We start from the raw sequence: 25,000 nt of genomic DNA, 5'->3' as shown, positions 1-25,000 counted from the left end.
ATATCATTTTCCATTGTATTATCCATGTATGTGCGTTTTATTATGGAGATTAGTTTAATGCCATACTAAGAAACATTCTCACTCGTCTTTAGTTTTTCAATGACTGTCTGTATGTAAACCTGAAGACAAATGAAGCGATAAATGAAAGGGGAACAACTTTTTTATATGAAGGTGAGGGTTGTTTGCATTAAGCTTGATTATTACCTTTTTCTGCTTTAACAAAATGAAGGAAAAATGTTGACATTCAAAACGTGTTATTTACAATGCAAACTCAAGTTCTATTACCAGATATTTCCCCCTCACTGTGTTCCCATAGGTTTACCAAATATTGATGATAAAATGCATTCTGGCAAGCAGAAAGTCAAGTTGTCACGATACTGCAATTTCAAACTTGATTTCGACACTAAGGAAAACACTTGATTCTCTAGATTTGAAATGCTATTTTTATGTGAATGGCATGTGCTATGATGAATTTTAAAAATGAATGAAATTGGCTTACACTGACTGCATCAACTCAATAAGACGCTGTCAGACATATTTCTCACAAACTATCAACAGCTGTAATAAAACTCACCTGTCCCAGATGCAAATCAAACTCCGTCTTTCCTGAAGAAACGTCCTGTATTTCCCTGAATTGGAGTTTATCCAAAACAGCCACCGAATCACTCAGTCTTTATCAAATCTCCCGATATTCCTTTGTCTCATTGCTTCATGAAATAGTTTTGTCAGACAAACGGTCCTGTCATCTCACTTCTCAGCCCGGCATCCTCCAATGCACCAAACTAGCTCAGTATGTCATTAAATGACTGCCTGTATTTCTAACTAACTAACACAAACATAGCCTTAGCTACAAACAAAGACTTGTCGTTAAAAGCTATTTCTGTAAGTCACTTTTTTGCCACGTTTGGGCACAGGATCACAATCTGCTGACTTTGGTTTTCATTCTGCACGATTTGAGGCTGTGTGGTCCTCAGAGCGCAAGCACAAACCTGGCCACTCTGCCTCTAAAAGCCCATGTTGGCCTCTGAATAAGGTCATAGATTGAGCCGCTCTAGAAAAACTGGAATCATGATTTCCAGTTCCCACAGCACTGCTCTGTGGCCTGTAGAGGCCACTGAAAACACTGACTTCAGCAAAGCGTTGGCAGCAGAAGTGAGGCCTTATTTGGATATATTTCAGAACAATTCATATATAGTTGTGACATAGTAATTATAGATTTTATTGCCCAATCACTGGTTACACACATTACTTCCTTTAGTCTGGTAACAAACACATTACATTAGTTCCTGTTGTGGTTTGGGACATAAATACACTGGCTTGCCATTGTCCAATGGTGTGAGATGTTAAAAACGGTAACTAAAAATTGTTGAGTACCTACCTATTCTGATGTATGTATGCAGTCTCAAATCTTTCTTTTTTTCCGTCTATTTTTTTTAATTAAAAAAACACAAAACAAACCGAGCATGACCAGAGAGCAAATTTTAAATAATAATGCCAATAGAAATCAACTAAACCACAAAAGAAACGTAATCATGACACAATTAAATTACAATAAAATTCCCAATTGGTCCATATTCGGTCAAATTTGTCAATTTCCAAATTAAGTCTGATTTTCATCTACTTGTCTGTCTCCAGTCCATTCCAGTTATGAGGCCCAAATACATAGTTCTAAAATTGAGTGGGATGATGTCAAAAACAAAAACAGTCTGCAGTGCCTTGTTAATTTCAGTCATATATTTTTGGTAAACAGGACCGTCCCAAAACACATGATAGTGGTTTGCCTCCAGGTGCCACGGTTTCTCCAACACTTGGCATTTCCTTCTGAGGAATAAGCACTTAAAAATGGTGTTATGAAGAAAGTGACACATTTTTCCAACACAATTCCCCCCTGACTGAGATTTTGAGGTCCTCCACTGGGATGCGCACACATTTTCCAACTCTTCGTCCGTCAAAACAAGGTTACCTTCTCATTCCCATTTGTTTTTAGTAGCTGTCCAGATCAGCAATGCATTGATACCATTTAGATATTACCGTAGTCCCCCAGGGTTCAGATTTTTAATGAGCGTGATCAAAAATTCAGTCCGAGGGTTGTAATTTTTAATACTTTGTCCAAAGCTTTAGTCTTATTCAGTGCGTTTATAGCAAGAAAAAACAACACTATACACCGTTATGCACTATTCATTCACTCACAGCACACGTATGTGGTGGAAGGCTACTTCAGAGATGGAAATCTGACCACAATCACTCTATGCCACTTTCACAGGGAAGGTGGATGACGTGACTTGTCCCTGGATATAACAACAGAGTAGAGGTAGAGGGACAGAACGGCCAGACTTCTTAAAGCCAGGTTATGAAAATCAATCACATTCCTTGATCCATCTTAAACTATCCTTTCACCTTTACTTCTGCGTCTCCTTTTTATGCTGTTGCAAATTGAATACAGCCATTACATACCCACATGGAATACTTACAAGGAATATACAAGCATGTGTGTATCAGCTTGTCTTTAGTGGAGCAAAAATGGAAGAACGTGATATTTTATTGTTGTAGAGTAGATTAGGAGTTTAGGGACAAGATTGCTAAAGACATAGGTACTAACCATGGCTTTTTCAAATTCAAATACAAATGCAAATGCAACCACACGCACATGGTTTAAAAACTCATCCTAAAATCTCCAAAACACAATCCTCTCTCCTATTGGCTGGATGGTTAGATAACATGCTTTCAAGCCAGATTATTTAGACTAATAACGACACACATCATGGCCTGTAATGGCAGCAGCAGACATGAGTGCGAAAGATTGGTGGTGTGCCCAGAAAAAAAACTGGCAACTCCATGTTCCAATCAGAGTTTCCCTACTGTGGTTTGTTAATGTGTCAACGGAGCAAATTGTTTCGGCACAGACGCAGATAAACAGCAAGTGCTGGAATGACTGTAGAAGAATGATGGGCTCTAATAATCTTGTGATTTCTGTTCAACAAGATCCCCAAGGTGCACAAAAGCCCTTCAAATGTGTTTTGTTTTTTGCATTTTTCAATACTAGAACATTTGAAACTTTTTTCAATGCTGCCTATTTTTATTTATCATTATTATTTTTATTTATTTTTTAAATTATGCTAGTTATCTGTTGTCCCTAGGCTGGTAACACTGAAGACAAAAAAAATACTGCAACACAACTAATTTTAGCATGTTATATTTTTTCCTCTTCCAGGGAGTCCTGATAAAAGCAGGCTGCCGCTTACATGAAATACACAATTAAAAACAATGGCATCACTCAATTGTGTATTTTCAGAAGGTGTTTTAAACCGACCAATACTGGGCAATGAAGTAAGGTTTATAGATTCCTGCATCTTATTCCACAATGTGGTGCACAGAAGCTGAAAGTTCTTGGCACCTTCAAAAACAAGACACTGTGCTGTATTTGGAGGTGTTCACAGGAGACTATTAGTGTATAGTGGTGGTTTAACAGCTAGTGCCTTAACGATAAAGTTGATGAAGTCATGGTTCATGCAATGTGCAATGGCGTGACTGTACATTTGCACCTGGAACAAATAGCAAAGCTGCCCGAAAAGTAACATCCAACTTCTTTAAAAGGGATTGAGAGGCATGCAAATAAAGAATATCACTATAGTCTAGTACGGCCCAAAATGTAATCTCATCTAGAAACAATGAGAACGCAACAGAAAGCAAACACCTTTTACACTGTTAATAGTATTAAGTTGGAGGCAACCCCGACCGAAAAGGCAAGCTTTTTGTCCTGGTGTTCATCAGAAGTGATCTCCATTTGGGACAAGGTCGGTTTATTCTGTATTCGATTATGCTGCAAAAGAGGTAATCTACACCACAAATTTAGCTAATGACCTTTTTGCCTGCGTTCAAGCTCTTTTGTGAAGAATTTTGTGAGTTCATCTGAAACCCAATATGCTCGTTGTTACAAAGCCTTTCAAATGGCTGAAAATGCCTGAAACTTTAAAACATAGCCACATCGTTCTTCTTCATCTCCTTCCATCCAATCTTGGTCTGTTATTTGCTGCTCATTAACCAGACCGGTGAAGCCTCCGCAGCCATGAATCCTGCTGTGTACGCTGTAGAGAGACATGCATGGTCTTTTCTGGTGCCAACTCGTCAAACCAATGAAGTGAAAATGTAGCTTGCAGTGCCAGTTTTTGAACGTCTTTATTTCCCAGGCCTGTCTCAGTGCATTCTAATGAGGCTGCACCTTTACAACTGCAATTGGCTGCGCCCCTATGACTACTCAAGTTTTGTAAGTGAGCCATTGTATTCCTGTTTGTTCCAAGATAAACCTTATGGACTTGTTCGAAACGGTTTTCAAATCTTGTTGGGATCTTTGCTTTTAGTTGTATTGGACCGCAGTGTGTAAGCTTTGACTGTCGATCCTTATTTCTGGTTGTATAGAGCACAAAGGACAGTAGAAGTTGCATTGAAGGAGTTTTTGTTGACTTGTCTTCTTTAGTGAAAGCTTTAGCTGGGCATGACGACCTAATTTGCAGATTTACTCACAATGTTTGACCTAGATTGTATTGTAACCCATTTTGTTCTTTCTCTCGCAGCCTACAGCACCTTCTACATCATCGGCCTGGTCCTTTCCATGCAGATCCCCTTTGTGGGGTTTCAACCAATCAGGACCAGCGAACACATGGCCGCTGCAGGTCAGAAAACTGTCACCTTGAATTTTAGGGAAACAAGAGTTTAAATGGGTAATTCTCAAGTGGTGTGGCCAAAAATGGCTCAGGTGCATGTTCTGTGGAATCCCTCTAAAATACAAAATAAACAGTTGAATACACAAAGTATTTACAAAGACACAATAGTGGATTTAAATATATGTATATATTTTTAAAGTGCGATACCTGCTTCTTACAGGCTTGTTTGTTGTCATGGTAAAGCTACATCCAACATGATAATGACACACATCTCGCTTCACAGAATATAAAACATTATATATTATATATTATTCCTCCACTGGGGCAAAATAGATTTGAAAAAAACCAACAACAAAACGGGTGCAGCCCCTTCTTTCAGTGGAAAGTACATTTCAAAGTACAGTTTGCCTCACTTGTGTTAGCTTGACATGTATCAGCACACATTGATAAGTATATGCAAGCAAAGAATGTAATAAATACATATATAGATATCAAAAGTTTAGCAAGTGAACATGATGATACTTGAAATTGAATGAATAAATTCCTAGACAACCAATCACCACCTGTGTTACTTTTCTGCAAGCTTTATCTTATGATCTAAATGCAGAGAGTTTGTTGTTGTGTGTTTTTACTGCCCATGAAAAGACATTGTAACACTTCCTGAAGCATTGACTTGTTTGTCTTCTGTTGCAGGTGTGTTTGTGCTGCTGCAGGTCTACGCTTTCCTCCAGTATCTGAAGGACAGACTGACACGACAGGAGTTTCAGACGCTCTTCTTCCTTGGCGTGGCTCTGGCCGCTGGAGTTGTGTTCCTCTCCGTTATCTACTTGACTTACACTGGTACATTTATATTTCTTTATGATCATGATTTAGATGGACCCAATTCATCACACCATGGAGAATTTATTACCATATTAGCAAGTGTAAACAAGACGACCACAACAGTGGAGCCCATTAAAAATCTTTTAACAAGGATAAACAAGGATTTAACGTAATTAGGAGAACAATTAGAATACTAATAGGTGTTTTACTCAAAGATTTATCTAATATTACGCATAATATGCGTAATTTAAAGTATTATTTTCTAATTTTGTCACTCTTAATTTAATCTAAATCAAACTGTTAAACATGATCTGTACTTGGCTTTAATTTTCCCAAGAGCAAAGACAATCGGCTTTTAAAAAAACTAAACCAAAAACAATGGCCATTACATTCAGTTTATGAGAACGCTTTTAAGATGGTGCAATAAGCAGGAAAGTGATGCAGCGTTATTTAAATGGATGGAGGGACAATTGTATTATGATGCAACATACATTTGTTCTGGAGACACAGACAGCCATACTTAGTGATAATAGCATTTTAATACTGGAGGGTTTGGATGCCACATACTGAGCTATGAAGTACTCTAGGACCATGGGAATAGAGAAGTGCACTGCCAAGAAACACGGAGATTGTGAGCTTTTACTCTATAGTGTTTTAGTGTTTCATGTCCTATTATACGCCTAATTTGTAGAGAATTTGGGAATCTTACTTTTAGTTTAGTTTATAATTTATTAGTTTATTTTCACAGGGACAATATACAGCAGCATTAATCAGCATTAAAAGAAAACATTGAAGAGATGCTTTGAACCATCTGCAGTCCCAGAGTCATATATTATAGTACATACACCGTACAAACGGCTTAAGGCAATGTATATGCATACAAAGTACAATCGTTAATTAATTAATTTCATAATAAAAAAATACTATCTCAATGATAATCTGTTTACCCTTCCCAACCTACTCCCTATTGTGTGCTTAATCAAGAGTTTCTTGAGAGATTTATATTACAATCAATTATAAACTACAAAGGGACAAAACAAAACTCTTATTATTAATTAATTATTATTTTGTTAACCTGAACCTTACCTCCCACCTGTTACCTGCAAATTAATAAGTTACAAAAAGCTGACCTGTATGCAGCTAGTATCTAACATGCGCCCACACATAAAACACATGTATTGAATAATACTTTTGCAGTGGGGGAACATGCACAAGCTGTAATTCATTTTATGGATTTGCTTTTTTCAGCCTTTATTTGGGCTAATGCAAAGAAAGACACGCACTTGTGGGAGCGGTGATTGATTGAATTGGTGGTAGTGATCAAGAATGTGGGCCATTTAATAAGGAACCTCTGAATGTAAAATAATATGAGAAAGAATTCCTAATATATTCCACTATATCACCTATATATATATATATATATATATATATATATATATATATATATATATATATATATATATATATATATATATATATATATATATATATATATATATATATATATATATATATATATATATATATATATATATATATATATATATATATATATATATATATATATATATATATATATATATATATATATATATATATATATATATATATATATATATATTTCTGTGCATTTCCGTTCCCCTCTGTCTTTGCCTTGCAGACACTTAGCTGCTCTGATGAGCATGTAATTAAAAGATTAACTTGTGTTTTAGCAGCATTTGAAGTGTGACGTGTAAAAGCTATTGGTGTTTACGCTTTCTACAGCCCTGCTCGGACATCACACGTTTATTACAAGCAGCAGGGAGGCCATTTTTGCAACCGGACACTGACCATTAGCTCCTGCGTCCTCGTTTGTCACTGCAGCTGCCCAGAGAAAATCATTAGCGACTGCATTATGTCCTCACCACACACCACGCACAGATGCTTACCGTATATATTGTGTTTTATCAGACCGTTTTGATCAAATTACCAGTAGATTCATAATTGAAAATGTTTGTTCATATAAAAGAAAATGAGGAACGATCTTAAATCACGGCTCACCTTGTTGTAGTAAAGGCTTAAAATGTTGGGTGTTTATTTGGCAGTATAACAAGCAGGAGGTTTTTGAGACGTAAAAAAAGTAATCGTATTTGAATAAAATTTGATGCCCCGGTTTATCGCGGCATTCGCTGGACACAATGAGCTCATTACGCCAGCATCATGTGATCAAAACAGCAGCGAGATGTTACATGTCCCAACCATGTGTCCACATCACTGACTTTCTTACACATTTGGCAATTACGAGCAAAGGAGTAAAAAACTTGTATCGCTTCTTTTTGTACCACTGTAGATATAAATGATGTGTACATTTTGATATCAAGTTGCTGTTTTTGCTTATTGGTATTCTACGTACCAATCCCTCAAACCATCCTCCAGACAGTGCAGAGGAATAATAGTGGGGTTTTGACTCTTCTTCATGTTACTTTAATCCGTGACGTCAATAGTGAAGGGAGCTCTGTGATCTATGTTTGTTTAAATGTACTTAAAATCCCCATCTAACTACGCCCATCTGTCTGTTTCTCCTTCAGGCTACATCGCGCCGTGGAGTGGGCGCTTCTACTCCCTGTGGGACACTGGGTAAGTCGTGTTTGGGACCGTCTCACGGTGGGACGGGGTAATTAATGGGCTTTAAATGAGCTACTCTGCAACAGCTGTAGCATAAATCTCCGAAAGTGTATTGGATAAAACGCTGAGGAGAGGAGCAGTCACTGTCCCATGGCAGATTTATATCTCCTTGTCTGCCGGCTCATTTAGCACGGAGTCCTGCTCTGCACTCGGCACTGTGTAAAAAGTGGTTATCTGTACTGTATGTGACAGGACATTGTCAACTTATTCTTCTTTCTCTTCTATGGAACATGCCCATAGTATATGTAGCTCATTCACAAAACTTACTTTATTAAAGGTGTGGAGCAGTGTGTTAAGCGTGTGCCCATTAGAGGGAGCTGTTTGCCGTTGTGTCCTTAGGCAAGGATATCTGTCTTGGAAAGTCACTCCTTTTATTTTATTCTGCCTGTAAAATCTCCTTGTAAATGTACCACAAAATAGGACATTGTGACATTCCTACTTGTGCCCTCTCGGCGGACACTGTGTTTAAGTGTTGGTGTCCACGCCTCAGTATCTTTAACTGTCTGGGTTTGAAGGAAAGGAGAGTTTTGCTGCAGTGCAGTAAAACTAAAGGGGTCATCCACCAGATAACTGACATCAGCCAAAACAGAGTTTTCCCACAGCTTCAGCATGAATGGGCTTTAGGCTTGTGGGATACAGACTCACTCTTATTCTGGATTATACTGATTAGCAGAACAATATATATGAACTGCTGTTTACGATGCCAATGCTGAATCTGGGGTATTTTCTTTTGGAGATGAATGTGTTAAATAAACTACTCCATTAATCTAATGCAAAACTTATTCAACTTGTAAATGTGTCATTGTATGATTTTGATAATTTAAATAACAGGTTAATCAAGTTATTTTATGCCATGTCTCATCAGTTGGATACTAAATTGCTATGAAAATACACATAGAAAATATCAAGGATTTTAAGTAGTTGTTGTGCGACATCCCTTGCATTTACAAAGTGTAAATCCTGTGAAGACACACAAGCCTCTTCAGAACCCTCAACTATCCCAATAAACATTTCATTGGCATTCACTATGTCTTAGTTCTGCTGCGATACGATTGTGGAGCAGCTAATATAATTATGGTTTAAGTCTAATCAGTGTGTTGTGCACACTAATACTGTAATGTAATGTCTCTACACGCAAGAGATATTAAGTTTCAATATTTTTAACAATTGAATCTCATTATACTGTAGATGTCACACTTGGATAAGCAGAATGATCAATTTAACTATCGGAATTCTATAAATATATCAAACCTCTAATAATCTAGTCTATTTGTAATAGAGTTTTAAGTTAAATTGCAATAGAAACGGCAGGATTTGTAGTAAGAAAAAAAAGAGTTAATATTTGCGGACCAGGCTACTCAACCCTGTGCGTCTCCTTTTGTGTCTCCAGTTATGCAAAGATCCACATCCCAATCATTGCCTCGGTGTCGGAGCACCAGCCCACAACATGGGTTTCCTTCTTTTTTGACCTGCACATCCTGGTCTGCACCTTCCCCGCGGGACTCTGGTTCTGCATCAAGAACATCAATGACGAGAGAGTGTTCGGTGAGGCCTGTGCTCTAAAAGAGGATGGCTTTAGATTCATCACTGGATTGATTTTGTGTTTATACTCGGCCCATGTGTTAGTCCTTGTTTAGTCAAAATATACAGTAGACGATAGTAACTCAAGGTCAAGAGGTTTTCAATTAACTAAAGTAAATTGACTTATACTTGAGCATTTGCACATCTTCTTTTAACTTTATTCCATGCATCTTTTCTTTCTCGTTTGGCTCTTGGCAGTGGCCCTGTACGCCATCAGTGCAGTGTATTTTGCTGGCGTTATGGTGCGTCTGATGCTCACCCTCACGCCGGTCGTCTGTATGCTCTCGGCCGTGGCCTTCTCCAGTGTCTTTGAACATTATCTGGGAGACGACATGAAGAGGCAGAGTCCACCGGCTGAAGACAGCAGCGACGAGGATGACAAGAAAAACGCAGGGAACCTCTATGACAAGGTGAGGCTTTTTAAGAAGACGTCACAACCTGCTAAGATTGCACTGTTTAATTGCGGTTGGGGCAGGTTAATGTCTAATCTGCACATTTCGTAGTGTAACAGACGAGGCTTTATTACTTGTAAATTATCTCCTTCAACATCTCATGAAAATATAACGTGATCAAAGCTGGAATTCTGCTCGCGCCAAATTATTAATATTTTCGATGTTGTTTTTAAGATAAGCAAAATATGAATATTAGGTATATTGTTAATGATTGGTCCACAAATGTGTCCAAAAAGTGCAGATTATTAACAACAAAATGTATGTTCTAAAGTGATGTTTCTGCTCTTATGTGGTTTGTCCTTTCACAAGGAGTTGGACACATTTTGGCACATTTCTATTGGTTTGCTAAAATATTTCTTTTGTGATGGAGATACTGTAAGAAAATTGACATATTCATTTTTGACAAACTCAATCCCATAACCTGACCTCGCCTGAAAGTGTGCCCAGTAGAAAATTGAATCACATAAAATAATTTGCTAAAAAAAAGGTAAATTGATTCATTGTCCTGGAAGCCAAACATCTTCTCATTGAAAAGGTTGATCTTATGCTCATTTTAGCCACATTATAATGTTTCCTTATACATTTCTGGAGTCGTTTTTAGCTTTGTGCAAGCTCATTTCCATAATTCTGTGTACAAGGTGGCCTCAGAAAAACGCTCCGTTTCAAATTTCCTGTATTTTTTTTACGGCAGGTGGCGCTCCGGAGGTCTGTGGTCATGCACATATAAAGCTGTTCACGGTTGTGTGCTGGACTGCAGCCTGTTGATGTTCTGGAATAATAATCCTGATTTACATATTTATAGTTTTTGGATTTGGCAGTGAGACTGAAGCAGATGCCATTTTAACAACAGATTTCAACTACCAGAAGAACCCTCTATGAAACACAAAGGACCACTTAGTTTGGAGTGATCTCTGTTTTGCCAGTATTTCACTGAGAGTTTTTAAACTATGTCTGACCTTGATGCACAAAGCCTCAGAAACATGTGACTTTTTGTGCTTATAACGGATAAATAAACAGAGAATTCCAGAAGACTTTGAAAACACATCAGGTCTCAAATTGGAATCTGTATTAAGTAAATGTCCCAGAAGTGTAACTGACTTGGCACTAGACTCCAATCAAGTTGTCAATATTCAAATTATTCTTGTTTCCGTGCGGCATAACTCTGCTCTCATTATTTCCTACTCTTCTTACAAATGTATGCAGTGGGAATAATGGATCGCAAATGTATTGGTCGTCTCCCTGAAAGGAGCTGGTGAATAAATAGACTCAATAAAACGACTCCAGCAGTTAATTCTGAACCTGTGAATTTTCTTGGTTCAAACAATAACTCCGCAATAACAACTCATCTTTATGGTCAAGCTGTCGCCTCGTCAAACCATAACCTTTATAAAACCATATAAATGATTGTTATTGAAGGTTTGGTTGTAAATTTCAGACGAGAGACAGTATTAACACTTTAACACATACAGTGAGATACTCAAGACCAATTTTTGTGGTTGAAATAATGATCACGCTATTACCACTTGCACAAAGTAGAGTTCATTGCATTGGTTATTATTATATTAAACCAGGACTAAATTGGGACCTGAACTAGGTCTGTGCTAAAACAGGACTTAATCTCGGCCTCCATGAACCACTTGTATGATTTATTTATTATTTCATTTCTTTTACAGGCCGGAAAGGTGCGAAAACACGTGTCGGAGCAGGAGAAAGCAGAGGAGGGCCTTGGACCGAATATCAAGTCCATAGTGACGATGTTGATGCTGATGTTACTTATGATGTTCGCCGTTCACTGCACATGGGTCACCAGCAACGCCTACTCCAGCCCCAGCGTGGTGCTAGCGTCCTACAACCACGATGGGTGAGAATAAACAAACCATACACGATGGTGCCAATTGTGTGTGTCTATATTTTGTAAACCTTGGCAGTTATGTTGCTCGGAGAAACGGAAAGATATTTATGATATTATATTAAATAATGTTGGTAAATTACTTATGTCAACAGTCGATACTTTTAAATCCAAAGTTATTCACACAAATGTGCCCTGCATGATCACGATGCCGGTTCTTTCTATTGTAAGATGTTCCACCATTTTGTAATGGACCTCTGCTCATGATTGAACGAGTTACACTTTTCCTCCAGGTCGCGTAACATCTTGGACGACTTCAGGGAGGCGTACTATTGGCTGAGGCAGAACACCGATGAGCACGCCCGAGTCATGTCCTGGTGGGATTACGGATATCAGATTGCTGGCATGGCCAACAGAACCACCCTGGTGGACAATAACACCTGGAACAATAGTCACATCGCTCTGGTAAAAGACATTTTAGGCAGATGCCTACATTCTCTTTGTGCTCTTGTTGCTGCTGCAGTATTGGGCTCGCTTTTAGTTTTTGAAAAGTAATTATGAAAGTACTACAATATTGACATGAAAAGCAACGTTCAACAACATGTAATAGAGGTGTAACGAATCAGGATCTACAATTCTATTCATCACGATTCTGTCACGATTCTTAAAATAATGACATGTCATGCACGTTGCGTACGAGAGGAGAAAGTCATTTGATGCTTGCATTGGTCCGCATGACAGTGCAGAGGTGCAGCGACGATACACCGCGCATGGTTGCCGTACTTTTTTAAACCAGGAAAAGCTATTTGCTGCAAATGCTTTGGTGTATGGTGCCACTTGGTGGACATATGTAACACTGCGTTTCATGCAGAATTTAAAAGCTCAGATTTTTCTTTTTTTTTTGTTCAATCTTGTTTTCTAATGATCTTTTTACCACTAAAACCAAATCATAAATATTTAACTTTTACAAAATACCAACCAAAATATTATCATAATTATTACCCGTATTTTCCGGACTATAAGTCGCACCAGCCAAAAAATGCATAATATAGAAGAAAAAAACATAAGTCACACTGGAGTATGAAAAGCGGATGCAAGTGTGAAAATAACAAACAATATCACATATAAGTTGCTCCGGAGTAAATAAAGTTATAAGTATAAGTCGCACACTGGCCCAAAACTATGAAAAAAGGTACGACTTATTGTCTGGAAAATACGGTATATACTTTTTAAGTTTTATACAAAAGGAAAAAAACGCTCGAACAGGATAGTCATCAGTATAATGTCCCTTTTGTTTCCTTCAGGTGGGTAAAGCCATGTCATCCAATGAGACGGCGGCCTATGAGATCATGAGGTCTCTGGATGTGGACTATGTCTTGATCATTTTTGGAGGAGTCATCGGTTACTCTGGAGACGACATCAACAAGTTTCTGTGGATGGTTCGGATTGCAGAAGGGGAGCATCCAAGAGATATCAGGGTGAGCCACAACCAGACACTGTCACTTTTGTTGATTGAAGAGCAGGATTCTACTTAGGACTTATATTATCACATTCCAAGGCTATCATATACTTAACTATTTAATAAACCATTTAAAACTTGACCTAAACTGTAATTATTTGTTTTTAGCTTTTTGATAAGACAGATTTAGCCTTGGCAAAGCCCTGTTAGGTTAGAAACATTTGTTCAAATATTATATGGAATATTATTGGACAAACTTGATGAACCATCATTGAACTGTTATTTTTCCTTTTTTTCCTTCTCATTCCTGCAGGAAAGCGACTACTTCACCCCTCAGGGAGAGTTCAGAGTGGACAAAGCAGGATCTCCGACGCTCCTCAACTGCCTCATGTACAAGATGTCCTACTACCGCTTTGGCGAGATGCAGGTTTGCAACTTTAAATCGGGCTTATATGACCAACAACTAAATTACGTGCAATGCTTGCTCTGGTGTCACACAGTAAAGTGACTTTAATTTGCTTTGACCTTTTGGCCTTCCTGTCCCGACTTATCTGTCCCGTCTCCATCTTGTTTGTCCTGTCTTTATAATTGTTCAATGGCTGTATCCATTATATTTTACCCGATTAAAGGTAAAGCCAAGTACTAACATTCCACTTGTTTAATTCTCTTGTGTATTTGGCTACACTTCTATTCCTCACAGTTACATTCTGCTCCAGCCAAATAGTTTGTAGTAGTACCATTGTTCAAAACATACTTGTCTTTGGTAAAATGCTCTAAAATCAAAGGGTAGCTTGTTATGCGTGTTGTGAACCTGCTGGCAAAGGCAATGATCATGTGCATACTAAATATGGAAATATGAGGGAGGAAAGTATCTGCAGCAGCTGAAGCTTAATGTTTTGTCATTAGTTCTAGTAACTATACTATAGTAAATCTATTTCTTTGATTGTTTTATCACACATAAGCTGAGGACCACCTCTCTTATATGTAAAGAAATAATGTAACCTTTTTATCCTTAAAGTTGGACTTCCGGACGCCGCCTGGTTTCGACAGAACCCGTAACGCAGAGATCGGGAACAAAGACATAAAGCTGAGGCACCTGGAGGAGGCGTTCACGTCGGAGCACTGGCTCGTCCGCATTTACAAAGTGAAGAAACAGGAGAACAGGGATCGACTGGAGCACAAGCTCAGGAGCACTGACGCTAACAGACAGAAGTACTCTTCCAAGAAGGTAAGAATTAGTTCATTGATCTTCAATGACCACATTTCACTATTCAACATCAGGAGCACATTATGTCCTTGGTACAGTATGTTCTTACTATGCTAATTTATTTTCTCACAGACATCCAAGAGGAAGCGCGGGTTTGTCAAGAACAAGCTCACCCTTAAAAAGGGCAAAAAACTGACGAAGAAATCGCGATAGGCTTTTGCCAGCCTCGGTCAGAAGTGCCCACTGGACTGAAGAGAGGACGCCAATTAAACGATCAGCTAAATCCACCAATCAAAATAAACCAGAGCATCAACAAACTTTTGAAACGGCCCTACTCCCGGAAACCAGCGAGTGCTTTGGACTCCAGCTTTGCCCTGATGTTAGGGGTGATAGGGCTCAGAATATACGGGATTCATGGGCTAGTCCCAGGACGCTCCCACTGTGGGTTTAAACCTGGGGAACTGCAATCTTTGACTGGCATTTCTTTTTGTACTTGAACATGCTGGGAGAGGTAGGATATTCCGACTGGAGGAACACTTCAAATTGCATCCGTCATAAAAGGTACAGAGAGTAAATGGGTTTAAATTCTGAGGAAAAGGCTGCACACGCTGAGATTGACTACCGGTAATCAATGCATTTTTGTTATTAAAGTGGTCTGAGAGAAACAGAAGTATATTACCTTGTTTTATCTGCTTTTTGAGCATACTGTTGTTAATAGAGGAAATGATTGGTGCTTTTCAGAAAAATCAGCTAAATGAATATAGGAATATCAAGAATGTGACTCACATTTGAGAAACCTGAAAACAACCATTATACTATTCACGCATGTAATTTGTTTTATGTTGAAGCTCATTTTGATTTTCTGTAACTACTGGCTTCCCCCCTCATGCATGCACTAGATTGATTAGGTAATTATCTTCAACAAATGACAGAAGAAATTGCAGCTTAACAGATGAAAAATAAAAAAAATCCATGTTCAAGTAAAGCCCCTAAATTCGTTTGTAGTTGTTGATGTAGTAGTTTGTTCCATAATACAATGCCAAGTAATTACTGGCTTCAAAAGTTTGTTTTTTTTGTTTTACTTTTTACTAAACTATGTTTTCTAATAATTTCTGGTTTTAAACTCTCAGCTATATTTCTAATAATCCAAAACATATCAGTAAATTCTGTTTCTCTCATACTATTCCAAAAGCATTGGCCTTAAGTGTGATAATGTTTATTTCCATAATTAGGACAGTCATTAAGGATATTTATTTCAGACGGCAGTGAACGCAGCGTCTGATCGCGAAGAAGCAGAGATTTTATGTTGTGATTTTTCTAAGTCAAGGGTTCTTCCATCAATTGTAATGATCTGGATGCAGGTGTGAGAATGAAACATGCCTTTTTGAATAAAGAGGTTAAAATAATATGGCTTTGTGTGACTTGAATTCACAAGATCTATTTTTATGCATTGCTTCACAACTTTTTAAGCCAATTAGACATCTTAAAATTGTTTAAATTGAGACCGCATGTCTGAATTTGGATGGAAAATTTATTTTTAAGTAAATGACAGATTTGTAAGAGGATTAAAAATGAATTTTACTATAGTTAATTTTTGGCCTTGTTCTGAGTGAGACAAAGCTTAGGGACTGAGATTAAAATAAGGTTAAAAACTACTGTTGTAGGAATAAATATGGGAAGAAAAACTATTGCAAGACCAAATCTTGTATTATTTTTAATGTGTTCAAGCAATGGTCGTGTATAAAAATGTACACAAATAATACTCACTTTAAAAACTGCATTGACATGAATGCATCGTCTCAACATCAGATTTTACAGCTCCTTTCGAAGCCAAAATATATTCATACATTCAGTATAGTACTGAATTCAGTATAGTACTGAATGTACAGTATACTGTGAAATTATCAACAGACTTGCATTACACATTTTAACACATCACAACAATTTCAAATTTACTAGGAAACAAAAAGATGATCATTAATGACCTCATAAAATTGTAAAGGCATTACATTCTACAACTGGAAAAGTAGTACACAATATTTAGCTCATGGTCAACAGGTTTCTTCCTTAACATAGATTTGAGTAATTTAACTTAATGTTTTGTTTGCAGCATTGTGATGATGCAGTTTTACTTATACCAACCATTATTTAAGAAATTGCCATTTTTTTCAATCTGTATTTAACAAACTGAGGAACCAATACCAATCCAAGTTCTCAATATTTGCACAATTGTTTGAAACATTGATTTTTAAATTTCACAAATGTATCAGTTTGTTTGCTACAAATGCAAGAAGGATTGGGCAATTCCTTCTCTGTGTAAAATGACTGAATATCACCTGTTCCTCTGATCTAACTTTTACAGACAAACTCAGTCTTCCTCATCATCCTCATCGCCTCCAAACGACAGCAGACTGTTGTTTTTGACCTTTTTACCAGAGCCTTCCTTCTTGTCAGTCTCCTTCTTGTTATCCTCCTTGTCAGCCTCCTTCTTGTCAGCCTCCTTCTTGTCAGCCTCCTTCTTGTCAGCCTCCTTCTTGTCAGCCTCCTTCTTGTCAGCCTCCTTCTTGTCAGCCTCCTTCTCCTCATCCATATTTTTCTTCTTCTTGCTGGAGCACGCAGTGATGCCCTGAAACTTTTCTGAGGAGGAGCGTTTGGCCGGTTTCTTGAAGAGGATTTTGCCATCAGCTGGCTTGTCGTCTGTGGACAAAGAAGATTAAAATTATTAGACATTCAGGGTTGTCAGTATCTGACAAACTGATGTGTAAACTGATAAAATATCAGTTTACATCTCCGGACCTAGTATGACCCACCCAGACCTGGGGAATTCCAGTTTCCATAAAACATGCATCTGGAGATTGGTTCTCCACTGAAACAGTCTAATATTATTTTTTAAGGTGTCTGGCTTGAGTAGGGAGAAACGCTGTGTAGTACCTTTGTCTTTCACCCCTTCGACCTGGTCTTTGATCTTCTTGGCCTCCTCTGCAGAGATGTCTCCGCTCTTTAACACCACCACCTGCGGCTGCTCATCTTCCCGGTCACTGCCACTGCTGTCATCATCCGGGGTCGGCATCGCCTGTCGCTGAAGAGAACACCAAAGAAGACATCAGATAATGTATATGTTTTGACCTCTTACTCTGTATTTTAATGGTAATAAAGCCCTCTTAATAAAGAGCACAATTGAGTCTTTATGTAGTTCAGATATCAGTTATTAATTACTAAATTAGTTGTTTGTAATTTTATTAATGAATTGGGATTGAATGATATTGCTATTTTGGTGATATACCATGAATAAGTGATTTTTGTTGTTGAATGCAGCTCTTTGCCAACACATTTCCCCCCCCATCCACTATTGGTCAGCCTGTCATGCTCTAAGTGAGAGATGGGTGGTTTTGACCAATCACAGTAAAGTGAACTCTTAGAAACAGCAGATGGCTTTAGTTACCTTTTGATGGCAGAAAAAAATATGAACTGCATGAATCGAGATGAAAAAACGGATGTGATTTTTTAATTTTATTCTTCACGCTTCACTTTATTCTATCACACGATTTGTATACGAGCTGTTGCAGCTCAATAATCATTACGATTAGACTACAATAATGACTTTTCTCTTTGGATTCATTCAACTTGAGTAACGTTAAGACGCTATAAAGAAATCCACAAATGTATCATCACGGACACTCAAATAGTCTTAAACATTAAAAAAAAACTGTTAAATGTTACTATTAATCTACGGCTTAATGTAAATAACCAACCATCATCTAAACACAGAAGGAAAAAAGTGTTGCTCGCTGCTCGCTGTTAGCTTAAGGGCTAATCCTCACCTTTGTGTCTACATTGGGTCCTTCTTTGTATCCAACATCATTTTTAAATTTTTTCAAAAACGAGGGTTCTGATGGCTTCACCCAGGACACGCCACTGAGTTTACCTTTATTCATTTTAAGCATAAAATAGTAGCCTGCAAACACTGAAATCTGACTTTAAAAAAGGCCACAAAAACCTGTACCAAAACAATGTGATGTCATCTAAATGCGCCTATGAACAAGTCACGTGATTGTACATCCTCAGCTGATTGGTGGAAATTGTAAACATTAGTCAAGCTCTACCAAATCTGTAGCGTTTCCTTGTTCGCAAATTTTTTTAGAGAATTAGGTTATATCATGGATCTATTAATAATATCGGGTTGTATTGGTCGATTTTTGTTGCATTCCAATGGGCAGTGTGTGATCAAATAAGAAAATGTCTTATGATATAATATATATATACATATATATATATATATATATATATATATATATATATATATTATATATCAATATATATATATATATATATATATATTATATATCATATATCATATATCATATATCATATGTCATATATATATATATATATATATATATATATATCCTCATTCCTCATTTATCTACTTATCTATTTATCGACTTATCAATTTATCTATTTATCTATTTTATCTTTTTATTTTGAAACAATGCCTTGCCCTATTCCGGTCTGTATGTTTCTAACACTTGAATGATAGAACACTTCCTGGTTAGATTACCGGTTTCTTTAAACCATGGTTTCTGGCTCTTTTTATGCGTTACTAGCGGGTCTCTGTGGCGCAGCGGCTTCACTCTCCGCTAAACTGTCTCTGGGTGCAAGTTTCCTCAAACAAATGTGCGCATCTGGGCTTAGGGACTGGAGCCAGGCGCACAGAGCAGAGGACGCGTGTGACTGGGTAAAACACACTGTCAAGTATTAACACAAACTCAGCAAGACCTTTATTAAATAGGCCCACAACATGAATAATGACGCTCCGTGTCTGTAGCTGGATGTCCCTCTGCGTGTGCTGTGCGGGGGTTTGTTGTTGGTCTGTAACGCAGTGATGTGGACGTTTTTCTCCAAGGCCCTGAGACACTCGTCCTCTTCAGCCCGAGCCACTGTCACCACGACAGCAGCCAACTTCATCTCCTCAGTAAGAAAATAGTGATGGGCCGAACATCTCCAACAAGGAGCAATGAAAGACCGAGCCATTAACCATGTAACTTTTCAGGTGGATAGTCGACCCTCTGCTCGTCTCCATGGAGATGCGATTAATCTGCCTGGAATGCGCCATATTATGGCACCAAAAATATCCGCCCTGCATTACAGGCGTTTTCATTTTATGAATTAAATAACCTTGAAAAACATGCTTTCCTGCTGTGAGCGTCTCTCCAGTGAGCTGACCCTGTAACTTTGCCTTGTGGTGCTGCTCGTCTCCATGGAGATAACGCTGATTGCCATACTGTAGAGCATTCCTGGTGGAGCTATAAAAAGCAGGTGGTGTACCCTCTACCAGAAAACACCTTTCAAAAACGGGGTTCGAAAGACTTTTACTTCCTAAAATATCACTTAAGTTTAAGTAAATGTTCAGTTAAAGTATTGAATTGTTGAGGTAGTATCCTGCTGTACCAGGGCTTTAGACAGTAAACTCAAATAGTTTTTACATAGCCATTTACTTTGTTTTGCCAAAATACTTACATTATACACATTTGTACTTACAGGCTGTGTTTGGCCACGTGATCTTTGAAGAGACTCGGGACACTTTATGGTGGATTGGTCTTTCTCTGACTTTGTGTGGACTGCTGCTGCTTCATGGGGCTACACCTCCGAGTCTACGAGGGGACGAGGAGGACACTAAGGACAAATGACCAACATGTCGGTCTCTCAAATGAGTATAAACGTAAGGAGACGGGGCTGAATCTAGCTCTGTAACAGTGTGGACATTTCATGAACTGTGGCAAGATTTGTAGTATGCAGACTTTGTCATGGTCTTGATCCATCTAAATGGTTTAGTTCAAATCAGATTTACATGTGCAGTCCTTGACTTTTTTGGTGCTGGTCTTCATTTAGACAGACAATAGGATCTGGATTTGTTTCTCAACTCAGAATTCTGATGACCAGGATCGACAAGGGACCAATTCGAGAAACTCGGCACTAAAACAAATGATTTGAAGCTGGACAGATAAAAATCACGTTAATTAAAAGTAAAGGAGATAATGGAAAAAATTGGAATCTCAAGCTAGTGATAGACAACTGTGGAGTGGAGGGTTGACTTATTGAGAGTTGGGCACTAGACCCTCATTATCGACCAGCAGGCTAAAGAATCACTGAACTGGAGCATTTACAAACATAGTCCAGTAAAGTACCTTACATTTCTAAGGAATGCATATACGTGTTTGGTCACACAGATCTCTTTATAGAGTTTATAAGTTAATAAAAGTACTTTCTATTTAACTTGTACATAGAAAATGTATGTAATAAATACTTTGGAATAATGGTTTTAACATTTGTATTTGTGATCCTTATCTTTTGTTTGAAAAAAAACACAAATACAACAAATGAATGTACAGTCCCTTTTAGTGGTAAAAGCCCTTCAAACAGACCTGCTTTAGCTTAATAGACATTATCTCTTAATACATACAACTTAACTGTGCAATGAGTCAAAAAGGTCTGGGACAAATACAAGATGTTTTTTCCCCCCACAAATTGTCACACAGAGAATAAGGCACATTGTGATCTATAAACATGTAGGAAAGTGGTTAATGCTTTAGAGACATTTTGGATACCAATTAATTACATACAAGATATACATGATTAAAGACAACAGTAACATGGAAGCTTAAAAAAATAAAACCCATCCCGGCAGCCATGATTGACTTAGAAACACATTCTTACATTATTTCAGGCATAAAAATATGGGCAACATAACGATTAAGCAGAGTAACTAGATGCACTGGCTGAGGGAGTCCTCAGAACTTCCTGTAATTTACCTTTTTTAAATAGACGACTTTTCTTCACAAACTGCTACTTGAATGGTGTAAAATTGCAATAAATTTACCACAGATACTATAGCATACGACAATTATAACATACTATAACAAAGTTATTAGGAAAACATGAAAACCCGTCATATACACATTCTGTGAAGAGTGGACTGCCACATCAGTGGAGCAGGGATCACTCCTGAGTCTGACTCTTGGAAGTTCTGTCCCAGAGCACACTTGAGTAGTTGTTCTTTGTGCGTATGTTGAAACATACATTTGAAAAAGCTATTGAATATTAAAAGTGTAATATTTTGACAAAGGTCACAACCAAAACTTGTTCCCAGTTTTTGATGCAGCCACCAGGAAGTATCAAGTTAAAACATTGCCCAATTCTAGTTCCATTACAAGTCAAAATAGATTTAAAATCTAATCTTTGCATTCAGTAAAGTAATCCCCCAACACTCAGCGATGTACAGTATTTGTCTTGGAAGAAGATATATAGAACCTTATCACTCGTGAAGAGTGGTTAAAAGTTGAAAATATAAAATATCTCTTATGGCTGGTTCCTGTCTGCTAGAAAGCCCTGTAGTGGCGGACATCTTGTGTAGTGTTTAGGAAATGCTTTAGTTGAGTGGTATCTCAATAATGTCCTGTTGGATGATCTCTCCTTGTGGGACAGGAATGTGCTCTTGTGGCAACCGTTTACAGCTAAGTCCAGAGAACGGGCTGCACCAGGACAAAGACAAGGAGCCTCCAAATGCAGTCTGCATGGCCTCCCAGCACGGGACCTTCTCCCACCTGGCCACCTCTCCTTTCAGGCGCTCGATGCCCTGGAGGACACAAGGTAAAAGTTTAGATATTTTCTCCAGTATTAATCCCAGGATAAAGGCTTTAAAAAGTGCAATATTCTACCGTTTCCAAATGTAGTCTATAAACCTATGGATATTGGAACAGCAAACACATATTTCCAAACTCTATTGTTTAAATCAAACGTGTTATATAATCAAGTTCTACCATAATAGTCTTTAATAGTGTAAAAACTGTACAGACAAAAATCAACTAGATTATGTGCAATGTCATAGTGTTTTCATGTGAATACATATTTAATAAACAAACTACAAGATGTGTATTTGGAAATATTCCATGCTCTGATAATGGTAATAAAACATGCAATGTGGGTCAGAGTTCACTCATTCATTCACAATGTTTGGTTGCACTTGACAAAAACACAGAAAAGCCATGTACTGAATGTACTTTGACCTGGTATTAAAGTATTCATGCTTTAACCACTATGGGGCAGGCTTACCTCTAGAGACTCTACAAGGCTTCAGAGACTTGAGCAAAGAGTTTAACAACCAAAGCAAATGGATGAGTGTTGACAGACAGTAGAGGGAGAGAAAGAAAAGGTAAATGTGAAGGGGAAAAGTAGAGGGGGAAAAAAACCTTGACCAAAATCACAAGCCACATTTTTTATGCATCAAGAGATTTATTCTACACTCATGTGCTGAAATAGATTGAATAAGAAGTTCTGTAAAAAACACACCTGCAGATTTTCAACATAAATAGAATCCACGTGCACCCAGAAACAAAAACATCATATTTATAGAATAAATATACAGTAAATAATGGGCATTTCACACAGACAAAAGAAAACTTCAAGATCTCAAGTTTAATTCAAGCACTTTTTCCTGCCTTATCCGTATCATGATCACATCATCTTTAAATCAAAGTTGTTAATCCTTTTCCTGTAGACCAACTACATGTACTGCTATGGGCCATACAAAAAGCAGCAATGGCTAATTATTAGATAATTGGATTATAAACATAAATCCAAACCAGAACATGTAGCCTTGAACAACTTCAGTAAGGACTGAAAATCCCACTTAAACAATAAAATTGAACATTATTTGTTTTAAAAACGACCAAAGGTTAAATTTGCATATTCCATAAAAAAAACTTTACATTAAATAAACAAATCTCACAACAACATATAAATGTCATTATATTAATGTCAAAAGATACAACTGATTAAAACTATAGAACTTTCTGAAGCCTGGAATCTTGCAAAATCTAGTACAAAAATGCAAACATTTGGCACAAAAACAAAACATGAGGCATTTTCCCAGAAAAGAAGCCAAATTACTGAGCACATCAGAGAGGAATCAGTGAATGTTCCACACAAATTAAATATGTTAAAACATTTCATTCAGCCATTTTTTGTTTTAATAAGTTTATATTTATTGTTGTATCTTTATGGATCTCCCCCCCAAATAAAAATAATCTTTTTTATGAACATGTCTAGTGGGTTGCTTTAGTGCTTTATAAATAGAGTGAACATATTTTATATTTAACAAAGTCATTTTTAAATTATTAAAATACATTCATCGGGTTGAGGAGAAATGGCAAAACACTTAAAATCAATGTTCAATTTTACAGCCCATGAGAATAGTAACTAAGTCCAGGTTCTCCCATTCATGTATGATATTAGTTTCAAATGTAAGGAAAAAGATGTCTATTTTAACCTCCCTGGATCTTACAGTACTTTAGAGTCCAAGACCACCAACTAAGAGCCTATGCATTAAAACAGGACTTAATAAAGTGCATCGTGTCAGACCATTTCTCATCTTTTAAAAGCCCTTTCCAAATTAGGCAAGTCTAGATGTTGTGTTTGGCACATTCACCATGTCTGGCCTCACAGTGGACATGTTGGCAGATTTAGGGAGCACTTTTCATATCTTTGCATGATTAGTGTCTGGAACATACGGCTGATTCCAGTCTGGTGATGTAAGAATCAAAGGGCCAGTAACATCTAAGAGCACACAGGTAATGTGCATTTTATTAACTGTATATAATCATCTAATATGCATTTAATTAACTATATAATCATCTAATATGCATTTTATTAACTATATAATCATCTAATATGCATTTTATTAACTGTATATAATCATCTAGTATGTATTTTATTAACTGTATATAATCATCTAGTATGTATTTTATTAACTGTATATAATCATCTAGTATGTATTTTATTAACTGTATATAATCATCTAGTATGTATTTTATTACTGTATATAATCATCTAATATGAATTTTATTAACTGTATATAATCATCTACCTCGACTACTTTGCAAGGAATGTGTGAACAGAACAGTTTAAACAGTTTAAAATCAACTCAATCCGTGTTTCAATATTTTTAAGACACACACTCTTGTGTGGCTTAGATGAGCTGACCCTTTAAGTAAAGCTGTCAATTAAACAAGAAAAGAACATTGCATTCAACTAAAAACTCACAAATCCTTCACAGTGATCGCAAAACAAATACTATATGCAAGTTTCTTTTTCTCTACAACTCAATGAGCTCACAAAGACAAAAAAAAAACAAAAGGGTAAGATGGTCCTTTGACTCAGTAACACAAGCGCAGGTGTGACATTAGGCCGGACTCAGACCACGTACTGGTAGGTCTCGGCCTTGCCCCCCGGATCAGGTCTGGAGAAGGG

At 37.4% G+C, this 25,000-nt stretch overlaps 3 protein-coding genes across 3 annotated transcripts in view; 2 read left to right on the top strand and 1 right to left on the bottom strand.

Moving 5' to 3' along the window:
• Positions 1–16,101, top strand: part of stt3b (STT3 oligosaccharyltransferase complex catalytic subunit B) — a 54,576-nt gene extending 38,475 nt beyond the window's left edge. The window contains exons 6-16 of the mRNA XM_072461674.1: positions 4,572–4,670; positions 5,355–5,501; positions 8,051–8,099; positions 9,538–9,692; positions 9,927–10,138; positions 11,854–12,041; positions 12,323–12,494; positions 13,334–13,507; positions 13,802–13,915; positions 14,507–14,716; positions 14,828–16,101. Coding sequence (XP_072317775.1) covers positions 4,572–4,670; positions 5,355–5,501; positions 8,051–8,099; positions 9,538–9,692; positions 9,927–10,138; positions 11,854–12,041; positions 12,323–12,494; positions 13,334–13,507; positions 13,802–13,915; positions 14,507–14,716; positions 14,828–14,908 — 1,601 coding nt within the window. The 3' untranslated portion in view covers positions 14,909–16,101. The remainder of the gene's footprint in view (positions 1–4,571; positions 4,671–5,354; positions 5,502–8,050; positions 8,100–9,537; positions 9,693–9,926; positions 10,139–11,853; positions 12,042–12,322; positions 12,495–13,333; positions 13,508–13,801; positions 13,916–14,506; positions 14,717–14,827) is intronic.
• Positions 16,102–16,396: 295 nt separating this feature from the next.
• kiaa1143 (KIAA1143 ortholog) lies at positions 16,397–18,734 on the bottom strand. Its single transcript, XM_072461195.1, has 3 exons — positions 18,517–18,734; positions 17,627–17,774; positions 16,397–17,392 (listed from the first exon to the last, which is right to left on the bottom strand). The coding sequence occupies exons 1-3, from the start codon at positions 18,637–18,639 to the stop codon at positions 17,064–17,066; spliced, it is 600 nt and encodes a 199-aa protein (XP_072317296.1). The 5' UTR covers positions 18,640–18,734; the 3' UTR covers positions 16,397–17,063.
• Positions 18,735–19,239: 505 nt separating this feature from the next.
• Positions 19,240–20,436, top strand: LOC140373966 (transmembrane protein 42-like). Its single transcript, XM_072460723.1, has 3 exons — positions 19,240–19,430; positions 19,521–19,667; positions 20,236–20,436. The coding sequence occupies exons 1-3, from the start codon at positions 19,269–19,271 to the stop codon at positions 20,380–20,382; spliced, it is 456 nt and encodes a 151-aa protein (XP_072316824.1). The 5' UTR covers positions 19,240–19,268; the 3' UTR covers positions 20,383–20,436.
• The last annotated feature ends 4,564 nt before the right edge of the window (positions 20,437–25,000 follow it).

Source organism: Eucyclogobius newberryi, unplaced genomic scaffold (genome assembly GCF_026437365.1).
Source record: "Eucyclogobius newberryi isolate DKJ021-1_F unplaced genomic scaffold, fEucNew1.0.hap1 SCAF_3, whole genome shotgun sequence".
NCBI lineage: Eukaryota > Metazoa > Chordata > Actinopteri > Gobiiformes > Gobiidae > Eucyclogobius > Eucyclogobius newberryi.
Note: the sequence above shows the minus strand (reverse complement) of the source record. Positions and strands in the feature narration are given on the sequence as shown.

What these genes read in the sequence shown, in the direction of transcription:
- kiaa1143 (XM_072461195.1), bottom strand. Translation starts at nt 18,639, where the DNA reads ATGCTTAAAATGAATAAAGGTAAACTCAGTGGCGTGTCCTGGGTGAAG. An exon ending in GACCCAATGTAGACACAAAG is followed by an intron (nt 17,775 to 18,516) that starts GTGAGGATTAGC and finishes TGTTCTCTTCAG; the next exon opens with CGACAGGCGATGCCGACCCC. An exon ending in CGAAGGGGTGAAAGACAAAG is followed by an intron (nt 17,393 to 17,626) that starts GTACTACACAGC and finishes CTTTGTCCACAG; the next exon opens with ACGACAAGCCAGCTGATGGC.
- LOC140373966 (XM_072460723.1), top strand. Translation starts at nt 19,269, where the DNA reads ATGGTTTCTGGCTCTTTTTATGCGTTACTAGCGGGTCTCTGTGGCGCA. An exon ending in CAGAGGACGCGTGTGACTGG is followed by an intron (nt 19,431 to 19,520) that starts GTAAAACACACT and finishes CCGTGTCTGTAG; the next exon opens with CTGGATGTCCCTCTGCGTGT. An exon ending in CAGCCAACTTCATCTCCTCA is followed by an intron (nt 19,668 to 20,235) that starts GTAAGAAAATAG and finishes TTGTACTTACAG; the next exon opens with GCTGTGTTTGGCCACGTGAT.